This window comes from Falco cherrug, chromosome 13 (genome assembly GCF_023634085.1).
Source record: "Falco cherrug isolate bFalChe1 chromosome 13, bFalChe1.pri, whole genome shotgun sequence".
Classification (NCBI taxonomy): domain Eukaryota; kingdom Metazoa; phylum Chordata; class Aves; order Falconiformes; family Falconidae; genus Falco; species Falco cherrug.
Window position 1 is genome coordinate 21,900,585 of NC_073709.1, and position 14,024 is coordinate 21,914,608.

The window sequence follows — 14,024 nt, forward strand, 5'->3', positions numbered from 1 at the left end:
AATAACTGCAAGGCATCTCAACTGTAAAGTAATGGCACCAGATATAGAGACATTACTTTTATTCTAATTCACAATTACAAATACAGTAATCTGAGTCATAGGGGTTGGGGGGGGATGATGTAATCTTCTCTGACATTTAGTTTAAAAACATAAAAAGATTGAAGTAAAGACAAAAGACAAAACAGAAGCAGTGAAAGTATATTAGGAAAAATTGAATAAAAATATACCACACCAGATAAAATTATTTTATTCCCTTAAATTACAAGCAGAAAGGCAACCAAACTCAGTTTCTTTTCTTGGCTGCAGATGTCAGTAAAAGTTCAAGATCTATAGCTGCCAAAAGTAACCATAGATGGTTCAGCCTCCTACATTCTCTTAAAATCATTTTTAGCTTTCTCCTCTTCCTTCCAAAGGGACTGAGCTTTTGTATTCTTACCCCTGAGAGATCTGATCTCCATTCTCTGCTCTATTCCATTGCACCACTTATTTTCTCCTGTAAATCAAATTGTTCCTATCCAGGGGCTAAAATTGCAGGTGGTAAGACCAAAGGCCCACAGAATGGAGCTACTCAAGGCTTTTATTGCATGAGTACCTGCTAGCTTTCTCTACAGAGATGACAGCAGTGAACATCATCTACCCTGACCTCAGCAAAGCCTGCAGTGTGTTCCATAGTGTCCTTTAACTAGATCGGTAACATATGGCCTAGGAAAGTAAACGGTACGGTTGGGAAAAAATCAGCTGGACCACCAGGCTAAAAAGATTGTAATGACTGGTACAAAGTCCAGCTGGAAGCTGGTTGCTGGTGGCATCCCCCAGGTGCTGATACTGGGGCCAACAGTTTAACATCTAACAATGTGAACAAGTTAACTGAATACACTCAGCAAGTCTGCAGATGATGCTAAACTTAAGATTCACTCTCAAGGTATGACAACTAAAGGGAGAAATTACTTAACGAAAAGATACATAACTGGGCTTCTTTCAGAGAGGCACGGTGGACAGGACAAGAGGCAGTGGTCACTAAGTTTCAACAATGGAAATCCCCATTAGATGATGGAAAAAAATATTTTCACAATAGTGGTCAAACACTGAAAGAGACATCGTGAGCAGCTGTGAAATCTCCATCCTTGAATATTCTGGAGTACTGATGGGAGACGTACCACCTTCACAACATTCTATCCTCTTTTACAGGACAAGCTAATTCATAGAAGTTATGAAAACTACTAAGAATCACAGAATTGAACATTAGTAAGTTAAAAAGCTAACTAAGGAGTATTTTGTTTAAATTAAAAGTTAAGATATTAGACTATGTAAAGTTTGTTCCAGATTTCATCTGGTAAAGGTCTTAGTAACACGTGACAGCACAGCCCCACAGCATTCATCTGTTCTGAAAAGTAGGTGCAAGTCATCACTCTGCATTTGCCTGCTGTGCCGCGCTGCATGTACTATGAATTAACATGTTTTTCTGGCTTCTTTCTGAAGTATGTACTGGAGAACCTCTATTGTATTTGCTCCCTGAGTTGTGAGGCAAGAAGACATTTGCAATACTTCTATGTAATCTTCTCTCTGTGAAGAGAACACCTTATTTCGGTATCTAAATGTCAAAGTAAGTAAAAGAAACTGCAGGATTATTATCTCTATGCTATAGCTGGAGAAGCAGAGATTTGACAGTTAAATGACTTTCTCAAAGTCAGAGAAAGTAGCTGAATCAAGCCCAATAAATGAATACAAAAATTTCCAACTTCCAGTTTTTGTGTTGGCAGTGAGAAAGGTAAGCCACATGTTTGCCAATGAGAGAGAAAATACATATGTACATACAAAGTGTTTTTCATATTGGAGCATATACGCTTCATTTATTTTTTTTGGTAGCTTCTAGTCATTTATGGTCCAAAACAGCTGAGAGGCACTGGATGTAATGAGAAAAAGAAAATTCCTTCAGAATGCAATATAAGAGCCCTTGTTTCACACTTACTGTGCTCGCTATTTTCCATTTCTAGGTACATAATCCTCCCTGCCCCAACACAAAAATATTTTGCTTGACTGCTGAATAGGAGATGACATGAGCACTTACCTAATTTACAGAAAGAAATCAACAAACCCTTTTTGAGCTTTAGCAAGCCTCTTCCTACATTAGCATTAGGGCAATTTAAAACAATACTTGAAATGCTTTTGCAACATCTAGCCAAACTCAATCGTGCCTTCTTCACATTTACTGAAATAAGTTTGGGTAATTTTATTTTTCAATACACACAGCCTTAAATTGCAGATCTGACCATCACCTCCTCCTTTCCAAATCCATCTGTGGTTTCCCTTGGCAGACAAAACAGTCAAAGTTCCTCTGGCCAGCAGCAGAGTAATTAAAAAAACAATTCTTCCAAAGTAGGAACAGACTGACTTTATACCACATTATCAGCTGATGCTCTAATTGGCAAGTCAGAGCTCTGAGACTCTTGTCCTTTCCAAGGCTCAAAGATGAAGTAACAGAGGGAAAAACCAAAGGTGGTTCCAAAGCAGTTCATGAGACAACCTGGCACAACTCAGCTGTGATAAATCACACCCTCTTCCAAGACGAAAGTTGAAGTGTTCAAGCAGGTGGGCTTACTGGCAGGCAAACCACTTCAACAGACACAGAGATAAATGATATTTACTGTTTCTTACCTGATATGCGTTGCCGGAAGGGACTCATACTGGCGAGAAAGGAAGAGCTCTCTGTGCTTCAACTGATGTTTCTGTTTATCAGTCAAATCAACCTCAATTGTAGTTTCAGACTCTTCTTCAACTTCTTCTGCAGAGAAGCAGAGCGTAGGTCGAAATTAACTCTGTTGCATAACACCACTGCAGCCATTTCACTTGACATCCCCCCACCCCTTAGCAACCTCACTTCGGATTTCAAAGAAAGCACGAGTTCAACACCACTACAGTTGATGTAACTTGACAGAATATTAAGTATTTCAAATTCTGTATCTTCCATTTAAACTCTTTAAAAATAATTATACTCCTCTCCTACTGTACTACATGTTGTCTTTCACACAGCCGCACGAACAATCCTGACAACATCAGTCGATCTTTTTTCATCTTCCTCCTCCTGTTTTTTCCCCAGCGGTGCCTCCTGCTTGCTGACCAGTTCTGGTTTAGGTTTTCTGCTGTTGACATTGGTACTACTAAAACTTTTACACAAGTCCTGGGGAAAAAGAGTACTTTCCGTGATCAGAAATTTACTAAGCACAATTGCAGTCTAAGCCTGACAAATGGCAGTCTAAGAAAACTGGAAAAGCCTACTGCCTTCCATAAGGGTAAGCTTATTAGAAACTGACAACAAATACAGTTCATTTTCATATTTAAGTAAGATTTTAAGTTACTTCTATTTTAAGCAAGACAGCACTATTTATAAGATAGCATCTGTAACAGCAAAACGCAAATTATGTAGTTCTTTTTGAAGGATATTTTCAGTTGAAAGCTATGTTTTACAGCCAATCTGATCTGAAATTCTCTAGTATTACCTCGTATATAAAAAACCAAGGAAATCTAAAGATTTCAACTAGCTGTAAACTAGGCACATAAAGGAACAAATAAAAGCAGATACTAGAGACCATCACAGAGTTAAACAGCAATGCTCATAGTGGTTGCTAACATGTCATACGATGACAGGCTCTCCAAAATGGCTACCCTGGGATCTTCATGGCTGAAATCTGCCTTCCTAGTGGATTCCTGGGACGTGTGGAACTTGAATCTACACATCCTCTAGCATCCCAGAAAGGACAAAAAATCTTTGTGAATACCGCATGCAAAAATACAGAGAATTTAATAACTTCTGTAAGATTTCACAATTTTCTACCAGCTAAATTACCCATCAGCTACAAAACCAAGCGTGCTTTATAAAATATGTCACAAATTAAACACTGAAAACTCAGCATTAGGTACTTATTTCATGTAACTACCTACAACAGATCACACCATCCAGTCTTCCAACAATAAATATTTTTACAAACAACCTACAGACACTATTTCAAAATGAAGCCTGCCTGCATCCTCATGGCAACCACAGTTCTCTCCAAATTCAACTTTTTTTTTTTTTTTTTTTTTTAACCCATGTCTGTTTCTGTCCTGGTTTCAGCTGGGACAGAGTTAATTTTCTTCTTAGTAGCCGATACAATGCTGTGTTTTGGATTCAGTACTAGAATGATGTTGATAACGCACTGATGTTTTAGTTGTTGCTAATTAGTGCTTACTCTCAGTCAAGGACTTTTCAGTTTCCCATGCTCTGCCAGTGAGCAGGTGCACAGTAAGCTGCGAGAGCGCAGAGCCAGGATGGCTGACCCAAACTAGCCAAAGTGATATTCCATACTGCAGAACATCATGCAGAACTGGGGGGAGTTGGCATGGGGCCACCGGTTGCTGCTCAGGGACTGGCTGGGCACTGGTTAGCAGGTGGGGAGCGAATGTATTGTACATCACTTGGGGTTTTTTTCCCCCTTGGGTTTTATTCCTCTCTCTCTCTCTCATTTTCATTACAATTGTTGTTATTATATTTTACTTTATTTCAACTATTAAATTGTTCTTATCTCAACCCACAAGTTTTACCTTTTTCCAGTTCTCCTCCCCATCCCGTTGAGCACTGAGGGAGGGAATGAGTGGCTGCACGGTACTTAGTTGCCAGCTTCTAATAGTTCTTTCCACAAAAGTGATTAAAAATTACGCTCTGATATAAACTTTAAGCCTATCTCAATGTGGATTCCCATCAGTCACCTTCTTTGTTTCAGCATGTTTTGTGGGAAGCAGAACAAGAAAAACAAAAATGAAAACAAGACTCTCCCCAGTCTCATCGGACACCCCACAGCCTCACCTGACACATGTACAAGTTCAAGTCAGACCACAACTCAGTTCAGAATTATTCTGCCATCTATAACACTAACAATAAATAAAGCTTAAAAAAAATGTGCAAGCACAAAGCATTTTTTAAATTAAGTAATTAAAGAAAAAATATAAATTAATTGTTAAAAGGTTTATGTTTCAAGCGATTGATCACTTTTTATTACAGTAAGTGACTATTACAAGCTACGTTTGTGTTTCAAAGTTCAAACATTAATATTTCTTCTTAAAATACTAAGACATGCCAGTAGTTGCTTTATTGATTTGAGGATTTATTTTAAAACAAGTATATTGCTTGAGGTATTCTACAGGTCCGAAGTTCTCATCTGGCTATTCATTTCCTCTCTCCTTCCTGAAAGTATTATAACAAAGCAGTTTAGGTATCCAAACACAGGTGTCTGGGACCATTTTAGTTTGACACATGCAAAACATCTGACTGCAGATGTGGCACTAAACACAGGAGAATATATGCCATTTTACAGAGGCTGCAGGGAGCTGAGACTGTATTCCAGAGATGTTCAAGTACCTTAATAGCTCAGAGTAAGAATTTAAATTAAGAAGTAATTTTTTAAACCCTCAAAATTTCAATCATATATTTATTGTACTAATCCTACATAAGCCAAGAAAGTGTTGATCTAAGAGCCTGAAACTGAAATCAAATGTCTCTTACACAGCTCTCTTAAACCACTACAAAACTAAACATGAAATAAAGTAACATTTCCCGAGACATGCATGTTTTACTCATGATGGTCTAACAAGTAGACCAAACCATGGCCAGACACAGAACAGTTCCACTCTTAACACAATATAATTCATCACCAAGATAATTTTACAATTTCCTTCTTCAGCGTTATAATATAAAAACAGGGCTAAGAGCATGATTAGCATTTAGTAAAACAAGTAACAGCTTGCCCCAGCAGTAACACAAACCTGTACCAGGGAAGGAAACACTGGAGAGCATAAAGAAGTGAGAAAACTAAATTTGCTTGATGGCAAATAAAAATACAAAACCAATTTCATTGATGGCAATATAAAGAATTCTGCCCCTGAACAAACTTCTAGATAGCTGCTTTCAAATCAGGTCTTTGCACAGATAAGACCCTAACACCTATTAGAAGAAAAGTGGTGATGACCTTCCAGTACTTTTAGAGATCTCTTCACCGTTTTGACTCAGATTTGCATCACATGTGAAATCTGATTTGCCATCCAAGGAGAGATTATTCCTGTCAAATGAAGTTAAATGGAAGGTATCTACAGGAAATCATGAAGTAGCACTAAGCAAAGCACTTTTTCAGCACTCATGAAGAGAAATAAAGCAACGGCTCAGAGTGAGCAAGTATTTTAATGGAGCAATATGGTGATATCATACACAGGCCTCATTGTTCCAAGATTAGAGGAAACAAAATTCAATTTTAAATTGTTTAGCTTAAGAGTATTTTGAAAGCCTTAGGTATGACTACAAATATGAATACAATCAGTTTTTGAAAATGCCACAATCCCCTTTAGACCTTGGGCAAAGTTTACGATAACACTGCTTTGTAGTACTTTTTCTGGTTTACAAGAAATATTTAATTATTTACAGGAAAAATCCTGGAGAGCAGAAGCAGGCATCTCCAGTGAGCTTTTAAAGCTTTAGGTCTATTTATTATACATGGGCTTTCTAATCAGCAATTGTAAATACTTTGATCCTGAAAACCATGGTGATCTGGTGATACTTTCACCGGCAGTGCTGCAGATCTACCCTTTCCCTTTTTTCCCCTCTGATGTAAGTAACGTTTAACTGACTCAATCAAGCCATGGATACCAGGAAGAAAATATAATCCTCACTCATTTTACATATGCATCACCACTTTTAAAAACATGGTGAACTCTTTTTGGTTTTTTTCACTCTTCCATTTAATTTGTGGGATTCACTGTTAGAAAATGGTGATGTTCGTATGAGAAGAGGCAGCTATCCCTGCCACCCAAACTTTGTTTATATATATAAACTTTACTTAAATATAAACAAAAACAAAAGTATATAACATAACAACTCAAGCTTTCCACTAGGAAGAACTGTTTGTTTTTACAACTAAGATAAAAATAAACTGCGGGCAAGTCTCTAGAAACACAATACTCCCATTTAATATAAAATGGTTTTTAAATAACTGTAAAAAAAAATCCTGAAAGACACTTAAAGGTTTAAATGTGACTCAAACTACTCTATAGTTAACCATCAGCTAGCAAACAAGTTAAATTCCTCTAATATATTACTCTTCCTTAATTAAGTCAAAATAGTTGACTTGGTCAACTATGCGCTCCCCTTGTCTACTGCAACAGAAAGTAAGAGAGATTAGTTTAAACACTGAAGGCTGTCTTCAGGGAGGAGTAAATCTTCAGTTTCAAAGGGAAGAAGAAAGCTCTCCTGCTGCCGCTACCAAACTGCTGACAGCATAACTTTCAGCTAGACGTTGGCTGGATCACAGAAACATGGAAACGCACAGTAAGCCAGGCTGGAAAGGGCCTCGGGAGGTCTCTAGTACAAATCCCTCCTCAAAGTAGGCTCAGCTGCGAGATCAAGCCAGGTTACTCAGCATCTTATTCAGTTGGGTATTGAAAATCTCAAAGGACAGAGACCACAATCTCTCCGGCAACCCAAACATAGCGAAAAAGCTGTTCCTTACATCTAATCTGAATCAATCCTGTTTCAATTTATTCACCGCAAAGAGTCCAACCCCACCTTCTCTACAACCTCCCCATAAGTACTGGGAGTCCACCTCTTCCCCAAGCTGAACAGGCTCAATCCCCATAGCCACTTCCTAGCAGGGCAAGTGCCCATCACGGTGGCCTCTGCTGTATTTGCTCCAATGTATCAGCACCTTGCCTGTATCAGAGGCCTAGAACTGGATGCAGTACCTAGATATGATGCAACAAGTACTGAATAATCAGGGAGGATAATCACTTGTCTCCATCTACTGGCTACCTGCCTGGTGATACAGTCCAGGATGCTGGTGGCCAACTTTGTTGCCAGGGAGTTGCTGTCTGCCAGCACCCCGAGGGCCTTTTCTGCAGAGCTGCTCCCCCAAGCCCCTCTGTCCTCAGCCTGTATCCCTGCCAGGGGCTCTCCCTTCCCAGGTGCAAAACCTGGCATTTGTCCCAGATGAGTATCTTCAGGTTCTCCACAGACCATTCCTCCTGCTTTCTAGGAAGCCCTACCTACCAGCCCTTCCCTCAAGCATATCACCAGGTCACCCACCCCCCGCAGCGTGGTGTCAACTGCAAGCATGACAGTGCACCACACTGCCTGCTCCAGTCACTGATAAAAGACAGGTCCCAGTATAGGTCCCTGTATAGATGGTATGGAACCTTCACCACCACCCTCTGACTCAGAACCATGCAATTAGGTTTTTTATTCACCTAGTTGTCCCTTAATCCCAATCAGTTTCAATCCTTTGGCCTAGTGTGCCTATCAAAAATGCTAGTGTTGGCACCAAAAAAAAAAAAAAAAGCAAAGCAGCAGGAATAAGAGACAAACTGGGAAGACACCATGGGAAAAACCAATACTGCCCTTTTAACAGCAGCACAGAATGATGCCGAATTGAATCAGCAGTGTAACCAAAAACTGAGGTGCATTAACATCCTACCTCTTAAACTTAATTGCTTCCAATTTTGAAACCGTAGCTTAGCTTAGCTACATCCGGCTTATGCAACCTTAGACGGAGAGATTTAAATCACTACCACAATTTGCAGAGTTACAGTAGTTTCACTAAGTTTGTTAAAATACCTTTACAATTATATCGGATCAGTGTAAATTTCAGTTCAAAGAATGCCACCAAGCCTTACTTTCAAAACAGTTTCTAAACTTTTTTTTCCTTTCCTGTATACCTTTTTGTTCTATACTCAGACCCAAAACTGTATGTAAGTATCACCAATATATTTTAAAACCTACAGATAAAAAGCCAAGAATGCTCTACAGCAGCAAGTTTACCACACACATCAAAGGAAAGACAGCTGTGCATTAAGTCTCTCTTAAACTTAGTTGGTTGTAGCAAAAACATCAAGCGTGCATTTGGCAGTTAGATGCTATAGCAGTCAGAATTACAGATTCTGGAGCAGAGAGAGTAAATCTGTTTATTGCCAAATTGAGTACAAAAGATAAACACTAAGTCTAACCATCTGAACAACTCTACTCAGACTGTGAATGAAAAGCTCTCTTAGGTGGGAAGCTGGCCCATTTGCTCGTCTTTGTGAGGCTTTTTGCCACGTGTTGTGTTATACATAGTTGTGATATTTAACCCCCTAGTGCTGTAGTAGAAAAGTTTAATCAACTTCATGAGCTCAACTATGCATGGTTATACTGTCAAGTTGACTGAGAAAGTGTTTACCAAAGCTGAATTAATTAGCTTTACTTACACTGCGTCTGTTAGTACAATGTTCAGATGGTTGTTAGAATATATGACATCAATTTGGTATTTGCTGTTACTGCCAGAAAGGATTAGAAATCTAAAGCACAATTTTCATGGATTATGAGTCATTTAGATAGTATATTACTTTCTGAAGTGTGAATCTGAGCAATTCTGCAGATAGAAAAAAAAAAAATGATCAGTTGTGTTTACCAGGAATGAGTGTAATTTTAATTCCTGTTGGATAGCATAGATGTATGTGGCCTTTAATGGGATATCCAGTTTTCTTACACAATTATCCAGGTGACCACAGGATCATTTTGGGTTGGAAAAACCTTTAAGATCAAGTCCAACTGTACATCGAGTTCCTCCCACACTACCTCATCATTTTTCTAAAGGAGGTCATAAAACAAAGAAATCATTACACTGTACAACCCCTAAGAACTAATATGCCACACTTACTCTCCAATAATAAAAGATCTTTCTAAAATCATGCAAAAGTTCTGAGCGCTTTCAAGTAGCATGTTACAATAATAGCAATTCCCAGGACAACAGTCAGTTGTAAGCAACTGGGTAACAACCTCATGTTTATCACAGGCCTGTAGCAAAATTATGTAACAAGAATTATCACAGTTTTAATTACCAGAAAACTCCACCTTCCAAAAATTGATGGATGGGTTTTTTGGATAACTGGTTTTGGAGATTTTTGAGAGCAAGAAGTTTGTGGGTAAAAGACAGGGAAGGATTACCTTCGTAAATAGCATGAATCATGACATGCTACATCAATAAATATATCTAATAACTTAAATGCACCATGAATAAATGCAAGGGTAAGCACAATAGGTTTTTAACCCTATTATTCAGCACTGCCAACCACTTTATGACAACACTACAGAACACAAGGGTTCCGTGGAAGCATGAAAACAATGACGCGCAGGCAATCGTGAAAGAGCTGGCAATTCACAGATCTAGTAGGATTTCCCCTCTCTCCCCCCTACCTGGTTTCAGTCTCATCTATTCAAATGCAAACTCTCCCAAAAAGTAATCATCCCAATTCAGGGCTCAAAATGTGTTTGGGGGTGGGTGGGGGGGGGGGGGTGGGTGTGTGTATATATACACACACACACCTCTATGAACTGTAGCAACCTGTTGCAGGATGTGTGAAGCAATGGCACAGTGTTTCTTCAAGCATCTCATTAGTAGCAGCAAGGAGCAGATGCAGAATTGTGCCGTGAACACAGCTATTTGCAGTATGGTGAATATTTTCAATGTCCAACTACTGGTACCCAGCTCATCAGCTGAATCAGAAGCCAATTAGTATTTTTTTCCTAAGTGTAGATATGTTTAGTGCTGTGGTGGGAAAGAAAGTGGGAAGTTTTAGTTCTACCCTCAAATGCAGGCTGGCAAATGACCCACAGAGCAGAAGCACACACAGAAAATCTGACACTACCCAGGAAATAATTTTTTAAATCTATCATCTGGCTCAAGAAATACAAAGGCTATCTGCAACAATGCCATGCAACCTCCATGAATAATTACTAGACCTGTGTAGAAGAATGGCTGCAGAAGCATGGCCTCAGAATCTCTGAAGATCTGCACAATCCAACCCTGGTATTAGAACAGGCCTGTAATCAGAATTGTACTGAAGTTGCTGTGCTGAAGTTAACAAGAAAGGTAGCCTTGAGCTATTCTTGAATCCTGAGACCAAGTAATTATGTTGTGCCAACAGGCCGTGGCTGTAACAAGCTACAGCTGCTGGGAAAGCAGGTGCAGGGCCAAGAAAGATAGGGACCGGTATGGGAAAATAGGGAGTAACAAACTACAAGGCTGAAGCACAGCAACACAATTAGCTACATGGATAGAATGCTTATTTTAGTCATGATAATTAGGGGTGTGAGAACCGCACGTGTTTAGAGACTACTAACCAATTATATTTCTGCTTTACGAATATGTATGTGTATCGGTTCTATATAAGTAGTGTTAGAAACTAATAAAGTTGAGCAAGATGCATAACTCATATTGAGCGTCTTCTTGACTCCAGCGAACCCTTCTTCCAACAGACCTGATTTTGAGAAATGGGAGACCTGTATCTTCTTTTCATGATCTTTTCACGAGACTGATGCTATTAACTTTCCCCATCACTTGGATTTTCACCATTTCCATGCAGACCTCCTGCTCATAACATTGTGCTAGAACTCCACAGTCTTTCCTTTATAACAAGTGTGCCTCATCTGGTTAGTTAAGAAATTGTATAGTTGCCTCTCCTTAACAAAATGCAGCGCAAACAAATGTCTCATGTAGAGAACTAAGAACACCAAAAATTTCTTGAGTTTTCTGTAAGAACCCGGAGTCCACACTTGAGATCTACACTGGCATTTCTTTTCACTGTGTGGCAATGATAACCACAGAGCTTCATAGATTTAAACTGCTTTTTCTAACATACAATTCACATCCTCAATAGCAGGTAAACAGCTTTTCAGAATTTGTTGGCAGAGAAGAAAAGGCACAGACTGTTCAAGCACTTTCCTACCCCTGCTCAGAATAGCATATGATTCTGCTTACAAAAACCAACTTGCTTATCTTCTACAATATCTCCTTCCAGAAGGGCTGGATTTTATTTTGATTTTTTTGTAGGAAGGAAAGAAGTAGGAACAAAAGACAGAAAAGGATTTGTATATCCTGTTCTTGAGTCAACTTAACCAAGACACATTAAAGCTCTATGTGCAGGTTTTAAAATGAGAAGAATGTTATCCAAGATAATGTCTGCTCAATGCCAGCACTGTAAGAAAGCTTTTCTGTTTATAGATCTGATGAGACAAGCAGGAAGAGGAGTTCATTCACTGACATGGTCTGCGTAAGACTTAAAAGATCTTTTTTTGTTTTCCATCTTCAGCTAGGCTAGATTTATCTGTCGGGGGTATGTTATTTCCTAAATGCATACACAGAGATCTTAGGATTCTAATTAACAGGAACTATATACACAAACCAAGAAAAGTATAAAGAAATAGAAATATAAGTATCACTTTAAATTATTAAAACTTTTTAATTTATTAATTCTAATGCTGGGGGTGGGGAACGAACCCAAAACAGCATAAGAATAAACACCACATTGTATTAACTAGTCAAATGTTTAATATACATGCCGTTTTCACCTTTTTTAAAAAAATAAATGGAAATAAAGGTCAAGTAGCCAATGAAGTTTTTCTTCTACTCTCAGTAATCTGTTTTGTAGAGACCACATTCAAAGACCATGTTTGTTATAGTAGCAAGTAAAATACCAAAAACCATCATGTATTCACTTCATACATGTTGAATGTTCAGTATTCCAATCCTGGTTTTTTTCCCTCTTATTAAGCAAAAAGAGGGGGAAAAAAAGGAAAAGCACTATGAAAGTGTATGAAGCTAGATACCCTTTGAAGGCAAACATAAATATAAAAGCTGTCCATATAATAAAGCCCTTTTTCTTGTATACTTGGCAACTGAGTCCTTGGCCCCTTGAGGCCCTACTGAGAATAATAGCATCACGATTTCACTCCTGACAGCAGCATCAGTCAAAGGATCTGGCCTAAAGGGACTGTCACAAGGCAAAGGGCCACAGTACCCTGTAGAACTAGGTTACAGGTCACTGACCCTGCCAACACCAACAATTTCTGCACTGGTTTAAGCCAAAACAAGACTGCAATTTTAATACAGGAAACTGAAACACGACTCTTCAGTGTTGTGTATCACTGTCACATTTCTCCACACAAAGAACAGACAAATGAAAATTTAAGTCTATCATTTAACATATCAAAAATGGGAAGACTGCTAATTTAGTTGAGCTGGTTTTTGATAGATGCTTAACCTGTTGTACAAGTAGAAAACACACATGTACTTACACAACTTCTGGGTGTATGCATACATAGTGCTCTATACATAGCCCAGCAACTATGCAATCTGCACAGAGAAGACATCTTATATACTGTGAGAGATCTGCAAACAAGTTTTGGATTCAGACAGTGGGTGACAGTCAAAATGAACTACTTGGCTCCCCAACATCTTTTAGAAATTTGATAACGTAGAGCAGACTTTTCATGAAAAAAATTGCACTTTTTACCACTCACAAGCTTGTGCTTATGCGAGTGATGTATTATTCTACATTAGTACAAACCACCTCTCTGCAAGGATGCTTGCAAGAGCATTTGTGGAGTACATCAAAAACAGAGTCAATGCAGGTTCACACTACAAATCCTCCCTTGCTCAGATAGGGTTACAAATAGTAGCTGAGGTGAAAAACAAAATATCAATCAAATGGGCAAATCACATCGCCAAATAGTAGAGCCATTCCAGCCACCCACTCTGATACTCCATGTGGTCTCGGGGCACATCAAAGTCAACATACCCAGTAACTTTTGAGCCCATACCCTGTTATTTGCACAGGCTACATTTAACAGAAAGAGTGTTTACAGACAAACCACAGAAGTACTTTACAGATTAATCTTATCTGCTACTTCTACCTTTTCCATAATACCTCACACCACATATATACTCAGCATTGCATGAAACAGCCTGGGTGGGAAACACGGCATTCATTCTAACACAGTGCTTTGCCCAAGCTAATAAGCAACACCTCTATCATCATGCATGAAGTTACAGGCATGCATGACTATTACCAACCACAACTACTGCAGACTTCATTCCACAGCATGACATACAGATTCAAGAAGTACTGGTTGTAAGCCTTTAAATCAGGCTTGATCCCCTATTCATACAGACAACTGCCGCTGCATGATGGGT

The 14,024-nt window shown here is 38.9% G+C and overlaps 1 protein-coding gene across 4 annotated transcripts in view; it reads right to left on the reverse strand.

Annotated features, from left to right (window-relative positions):
• MTA3 (metastasis associated 1 family member 3) overlaps positions 1-14,024 on the reverse strand; it is a 135,903-nt gene that overhangs the window by 109,393 nt on the left and 12,486 nt on the right. For all 4 annotated transcript variants that reach the window (XM_055725907.1, XM_055725908.1, XM_055725905.1 and 1 more), the window contains exon 4: positions 2,656-2,782. In XM_055725907.1, the coding sequence (XP_055581882.1) occupies positions 2,656-2,782 (127 nt within the window). The remainder of the gene's footprint in view (positions 1-2,655; positions 2,783-14,024) is intronic.